This window comes from Pteropus alecto, unplaced genomic scaffold (genome assembly GCF_000325575.1).
Source record: "Pteropus alecto unplaced genomic scaffold, ASM32557v1 scaffold131, whole genome shotgun sequence".
NCBI classification, from domain to species: Eukaryota; Metazoa; Chordata; class Mammalia; order Chiroptera; family Pteropodidae; genus Pteropus; species Pteropus alecto.
The window spans coordinates 19,070,137-19,077,509 of NW_006434709.1; the positions used below are offsets into that span (position 1 = coordinate 19,070,137).

The 7,373-nt window shown below is 42.2% G+C and overlaps 1 protein-coding gene across 2 annotated transcripts in view; it reads left to right on the forward strand.

Moving 5' to 3' along the window:
• The first annotated feature begins 6,746 nt into the window (after positions 1 to 6,746).
• CALM2 (calmodulin 2) overlaps positions 6,747 to 7,373 on the forward strand; it is a 13,797-nt gene continuing 13,170 nt past the window's right edge. Inside the window, exon 1 of one of the 2 annotated variants that reach the window (XM_006909617.2) lies at positions 6,747 to 6,925. In XM_006909617.2, the coding sequence (XP_006909679.1) occupies positions 6,923 to 6,925 (3 nt within the window). In that variant the 5' untranslated portion in view covers positions 6,747 to 6,922. The remainder of the gene's footprint in view (positions 6,926 to 7,373) is intronic. The other variant, XM_006909616.3, reaches the window with a different exon arrangement.

Genomic DNA, 7,373 nt, shown 5'->3' on the forward strand with positions numbered 1-7,373 from the left:
TTGGAAATTTTAAAAAATAAATTGAGAACTAAGTTTTTTGAGCAAATATTTAGCAGTAAAAAAAAAAAAGCTTACATCTTGGAAAAACAGTAACTCTTTCATTCCTAGTCAATCCTGTTATTGTAATAGGAGCGCAGCTATGTATTTCCCAGCCCCCACATGGATGGCAGCGGCTGTGACTTATTTCACCTTGGACTCAGTGAAAGCAAGAATGTGGTAGTAAGATAAAGAAGATGTTTTCCCTCAGTGTCTCAGTTTAGTTGAAAACATTTTAAAATCTTTTTTTCAAAGCATACAATGATTTAGTCCAAGTTCCATGAGCAGAATCTAGAATTATTGGCTAGATAGTAGATGGGGAATGGAAAACAATAAGAAGAAGGAAGAAAAAACCCCCCAATAATGCCAACTTCCCAGTTTTGAGAAATGAGAAACCTAATTTTTACCTGTTAAACTAGACAAAGGATAATAAAAAACCAAGCGAGTATGAAGAAAATGAAGTTAAAATGCAAGGACCACTGCAGAGAATTCGCACCTCCATGTAGACCCCTACACTGCCAACATAATACCAACCACACACCAATGACTTCTTTTCTGTGAAACCATTCAGAGTTGAAAGCACAATTATTTTTAGTTTAATTGTATAGTAGCTAATTGTTTTAATTCTTAATTTCATCAAGCTAATAAAGTCTGAACCATAAATTCTTTAAATAAGATGAGAAAATATATAATTTAAAAATTGTATAAACAATTATTGTGCAATGACATCCAAAAAAACTCCAAGGAAGATCAAAATTATACTTAATTAAATACATATTTAGCATTTTCAAGTTGATTTAAATAATGATTTATGTAATGAGATAGGAATTATCCTGTTGGCTCCTCTTTCTGATAAAAAAGATTTCAATATTATGACAATTCAGACTTTGTAAAAATCTTCTGTTTATTAAAAGCCACATGAAAAAGGCATGTACAAAACAATAATTATCTTTGTCCATTTATCCACCTATTTATTCAACAAAATTGACTCAACATCAGCTCTGTCCCAACACCTTTTAAGGTGGTGAAGGTACAAATATATTAAATTCATTGAAGGAACTCAGCCTAGTTGAGGCAACTACTTGTAAGGAAATGGTACCATAAAGTGTTGTGCCACGCATTTTGAGAGTGATTATTTCTCTTTGGTCAAGGAGCGAGAGCTGGCGAGGTAAGACAGACATCATGGATCCCAGAATATGATGCTTGGGCTAAGTATGAACGATGTACAGTAGGCAGTGGGAAAGGGAGGAAGGATGTTCCAGGAAGAGGGAGCAGCTGAAGCAAAGACATAGAAGTGGAAAAATGAGTGGTGCATCCAGATATCTGCAAGTAGTTCAACATGGCTTGGGTGACAGGGTAGAGGGAGGCACTTTTCAATGAGACTAGAACAGAGGAGAGCAGATCTGTGTGAAAAGATGACGAGTTCAGTTTTGGATGTGTTCTTTCAAGGCCTGAAGGCTTCCATGAGGAGTTGCCAATGGACATTTTCAGGACTATAAGAGAGGACCCTGCTCTAGCTTCACTTTACAGGGCCTTGCTCTGGTCCTCCTCCAGATGCACCCCTCCACACAGGCCCAAGGGGACCTCTCTACCCAGATCTTGCACTCCCTCACTACTCAAGATTACTCTAGGTCCCCAGGATCACAGAATTCCTTGCTCAAATAGTACCAAGCCTGCTTCCAGGGCCTGTATAGACTTCTTCCTCAGCTCCACTCTTCAGAGAGCAGGATGTCACAAGAGAAGAGAGTTATGGCTTAAATCTGGAGGCACACCAGTTTTTAAGCAACAGGTGAGGGAGCCAGTCAAGGAGCCTGCAAAGAAACTGCCAGGGAGGTAGGAGAAGGGCTAGCAGAAGAGCATTCCAGAAACCAAGTGAGAAGAGTGTTTCAGGAGGAGAGGAATGGTCAGCAATATGGACAATGTATGCAAAGTGATCAGCACAATGTCTGGTCCATGATAAGTACCCAACCACCAGCTGCTGTGAATGGGTAATGATGATGTCGATGATGGAGATGGTAAAGACATCCCTGTTCCCTTATGTTTCTTTTCTCTGCCTCAAACACCTTTTCCTCTTTCTCCACCTCTACTCAAATTCTTATGGATCGTATTCTCTAGGAAGTCTTTCCCTTACCCATTACGTTGACTTCCTACATTCTCGCATGGTCTCCAGTGCTCATTCTTAATCATAGCATATTTATAGCACATAATGGGCTACTGGTATATATTGAATGAATAGTCACTGCTTCTAGAGTAACCAACCGCCCTGGTTTGCCTATAACTCTCTGGTTTTATCCCTGAAAGTCCTGTGTCCCAGAAAAACCCCTCAGTCCTAGGGAAATCTAGATGATTGGTCACCCTAAATTGACATCTCAATTTTTTTTTTTGAGTAAGCGAATGAATGAATGGTAGAGTGTTAATATCAAAATTAATAATCCTCAACTTTTCCTGTGTGTATATGAGTACATTCAGGATGTCTAGAAGATTCAGTACTTTCCCTATACACATCACCCCTCATCAAACTGAGGGTGCCGTGGGCAAGACATACTCATGACCTGGTTGGCTTCCTGTCCTAGCTCTGTTTTATCCCATAGTCCTGGATGAGGATAGCTTCACTTTCTCAGCCAGGGGTCCTTATCCAAACCACAGAACAAGAAAATAATCTGAGTAGTATTTTCTCAATTCTCTCAAGGTTGGCACATAACAAGTTGCATTCTAGACGCACTGCAGAGAAGTTGATGCAATACTCTCTATGCCTTAGGGCATTTGGGGCTTAATTCTTTAAAAACCTGTCAAGAATCACACAAGTTCTATGATTATCCTCTGCTCTTGTTCATTAGCACAACTGGCTGGAGGAAAAAAGCTATGGGAAGGAAGTGTCAAAGGATGGGGCTTGTGTTATCTCAGTTCTGCAAATTGAGGAACTGAGGCCTAGAGAGGAAGTGCATTCTCATCTTCCCAAGATGGACAAAGGTAGAAAGAAAGCTGTAAGATCTCACTGGTTAGGAGAGAAAAATAGAGAGATAACCTGCCACCTCCTAGGCCTTGATGTGGTAGTTGTGACCAGCTTTGCTTCTGAGCTGGCAATTGCCAAACTCAGCCTGCACTGTATGTCATCTTGTGGAAGACAAATGCTCTATAAATAAATTGATTTGGAACAGTCTCAAATGCACATAAGCCACAATGGCTTTAAACGTAAGTCTTGACATTTTTTTTTTTCCCATTTTTTCCTCTTCTTAGAGAGGTCAGCAGGGAAGGTTCTGCAAGAGAGGCCTTACTGAAATTCAACCCAAGAATCAGGCAGAACTTTTCTGTATTCTCTTTGACATACTCCATTACTAAATATTTGTTTAAAATCTCCTTGATTCAATACATACATCTCTAACATGCACCTATATATTAAATTTAACTTCGTGCTCCTTGTATGTTATGTATCAGTCCTTTCAAAAATGCCTTTTCTAGAGGAGATAATTATTCATTTTGTCATTCAATTTCCTATCATTAAAAAATTCATATGTAAAATCACTGCTACTGATGGGGTAATGTGTAAAGAGGGAATATTTTTAGTGACTAAGCTGAAAGAAACGATTCTTGATGGCTCTTCTATCTCAGAAAGAGTCAGAGACAAATTTCTGAGGACTACCTAGGAAGACTTGGGAGCTACCAGAATCCAGAGTGTGGAATGGTGGCCTGAGGGCTCTGTTTTCAGCTGATTCTGAAGCAAAGGTACCCACTTTTAAGTAACATTCTCAATGGTATTTTATTTGTGGGATAAAGTTAATTAACCTTCCCCTCTCCCCCCATCGGCATCATTACATCATCACATTAGTAAGGACAATAGAAGCACAGCGTCCTGAGTTTCCATTGAACAGTCATTCATCTGAAAGTGTTGCCAATACCAATTTAAAAACCACTTATTTTATGTATGATTTGCATGACTGAATGAAAGAAGATCCATCTCTGGCCTAGTAAAGAAAATAGTTTGAAGGCATGGAAAAATGTCTAACTTGGCTAAAAGAGGTTAAATTGCACTGAAGCTTTACAAGTGGGTGCAGATAGCCACTAGAAAAGGTCTTAATTTTGCTTTGCAGGAAGATGTTGTAAAAGGAACCTTCTTCTTAGAAGGAAGGATTTCACTTTGGCTTGCTAAAAATGATGTTCATGGGATTTCAAGGATCTACATGCCTGTGCTTTTTACTGGGAAATTCTAAGGCCTTGATGTGGCCTAAGATGATTCTTTCTGGACGGTGGTTCTATCAACAACCTTCTTGAGGAACTGTAATTTGAGTATTAAACCTTTTCTAACTTCCCAGTGCCCTCTCTCATGCTCAGCTGGCTCTAGTAATGTCCAACCACTGGTAGGTCCTCCATCAGGCCATGCGATTGCATGCCTCAGGGCCTTTGCTGTTTTTTCTTTCATCTAGAATTTGCTTCCCTCTTCCTCCTTGCTTTTTCATTTTTTCCTAGCCCATTTTTCATGTCATACTCATTTTAGGAGTCATCTTCTTTAGGAACCCTTTTTGGAACCTCTGTGGTAAGCTAAGGTCCTCTCCTCTGTACCTTGTAAGCCCCGTCTATGGTAACAACTACATTATATATTCAAATGGAGTTCGCACAGTTGGTGTTCACTATCTGCTTGTTACATATTCCAGGTTATGTACACCCTTGCTTATTTTGGGTAGGACCAAGGAGCTAATTTTAAAAAATTGTGATAAAATACACACAAAATTTATCGTCTTAACCATTATTAAGTGTACAGTTCACTGGTATTAAACACATTCATATTGCTGTGCAACCATTACTAACATCCATTCTATAACTCTTTTCACCTTGCAGAACTGAAACTTGATACCCATTAAACAATAACTCCCCATTACCCACTCATGACAGCCCCTGGCAACCACCATTCTACTTTTTGTCTCTATGAGTTTGACTATTTTTAGTACCTCATGTAAATGGAGTCATAAAGTCTTTGTTCTTTTTGTAACTGGCTTATTTCACTTAGCATGGTGTCCATTGTAAAATTTCTTTCATTTTTAAGGCTGAATAATATTCCACTGCAACCATATTTTCCCTATTCATGCATCCATTAATAGAAATTTGGGTTGCTTCCACATTTAAGCTGTAGTGAATGATGCTGCTATGATTATGGAAGTACCAATACCGCTAAGATTCTGCTTTAAGTTCTAGGGTATATACCTAGAAGTAGAATTGCTGGGTCATGTGGTAATTCTGTTTCCGTTTTTAAAGGAAATCCCATGCTGTTTTCCACAGTGGCCGAACCATCTTACATTCCCACCAGCAGCGCACAAGTGTTCCAGTTCCAAGGAGCTAACTTTTATATTTATTTTTTTAAATTAAAAATTATTGGGGTGACATTGATCAACAAAAGTGCACAGTTCACTTTTATGTGGTTTTTAAAAATGTCCATTTAAATCTGAGCGATTAACCCTGAACAAGCCCAATCCAGTCTAATCTCGGAAGCTAAGCAGGGTTGGGCCTGGTTAGTACTTGGAGGGCAGACTACCTAGGAAGACCAGATGCTGTAGACATAAAAAATAAAACAAAAAAAACAAGGGATTGTAAGCTGACAAGGTCTTCGCAATCTGTGAGGTCAATCAAGGGTTGCCTCGCCTAAAAATAATGTGAAAAATAAATCAATCCGAGCGATTATAGATCCAAAGAGCAAATATATTATGGGCGGGGGCGGGGGGGGGGCGGTATATCATAGTGATCACTTGTTTGGTGGCTCTCCTGTGCCTGGTACTTGAATATTTTACATCGACTCTCTAATCTTTATATAATTCTATTTCTTAAAATAAATTTTCAAGATGGGTGTTAGTGCCTCCATTTCACAAATGAGGCTAAAGCTTAAATGACTCATCCAAGGTCATACACCTAAGAAAGTGCCCCAACCTAGACTCATACCTAGGTCTGACTCCAAGCTAGAACCTTATTATTCCACAATATCAAGGGGCTATTGGGAGTCACTAATCCCACACAATCCCAGATATTGTGGTTTTCGAGTGAGTTTTTTTTTCTTTTTTTTCTGGTAAATTACCCCTGGCAAGGAAAGAAAAAAAGAAGTAAAAACAGAAGACCTTTACAGATTAGTCTGTCAGCTGAGCAACTGCATCTGCTCTTACCCAGATTTTCATGGGTTTGTGAGGGAGAGAAATGGAAAACTTGTGGCCTCCAAGAGGCCGAAATACGAGGCTGAGAAAAGGAGCAAGGGGTACGGGTTTGTAGTCTTCCAGCTCCATTCTTCATCGGCTTGAAGTGTTTTCGTCTACCCCTATACAAGGGGCTGGAAACAGCGTGGCAAGAAAGGATGGGTGAAGAAGGAAGATTCTTCAGCAAGCGAAAGTCAAGCGACTCTCTGCCGCCTGGCGCAGTTGCCAGGACACCGCCGCCAAAGCAGTAACGGCAGAAGCCGCACCGCGTCTCGGCCGCGGCTGCTGTGAGCCCGAGTGACGCATTGCAGGTACGAACCAGCCAATCAGGGGTCGGTTCAACGACTGTCGTTACGCGTCACTACGACAATGCTCCTCCGCGCCACAAAGTAGCGCCCTTTAGGCGTGACTCCACCGTCTTTTAAACAGCTCGCTGGGGAGTGAAACCCACTTACTTCATCCATTCGCCTATCTTTCTTTATTTCTAGCATCGTCCACCAAACAACTGTGGATAAAGGGGTCTCAAAAAGAGTTTGAGGGGAGGAGGGTAGCCGGGACTCGTTTGTGATGTTCCGTTATCTGGCATGCGGCGGAAGGATCTGGCGGAGGGAGGTGTTTATGAGGCGCTGGGGGCGGAGGGGGAGAATTAGTCCGAGTGGAGCGAGCGAGCTGAGTGGTTGTGTGGTCACGTCTCGGAGACCCGTAGCTCTTGCAGCATGGTGAGTGCGTCGCTAAGCTGCCGGCGCTTGGCCTGTGGGGGAATGAAGCTGGAGCCAGTTACCTAAAGAAAGAACTCGCCTCCGTTAAACCCTCCGGGAGTGGTCTTCGCCAGAGGGATGGCGCGAAAGAGGCTGGGGGTGCCCACGGTGTTTGTGTCGCAGGTGCTCCCCCACCCCCATTTTCAGGAAGATGTGCCGTGTCGTGTTGGGGGCCAGGCGCACTGTCTCCGAACCCGCAAGCTCAGGCGCTTGGCCGGATGAGGATGGATCCGGGGTGGGGGGCAGCCTAGCACTTGCCGGAGATGAGCGAGTCGAAGGGTGGGGGTAGCGGGAGCGTCAAAGCCTTGGGTCGGGCATCTCTAAAGGTCAGCCCCGGGGGCCGGATTCAAAAGCCCAACGGACGGTTAGTACCGGCGCCAGGAAGCGCCTTTGTCCGCTTGCGGCCGCC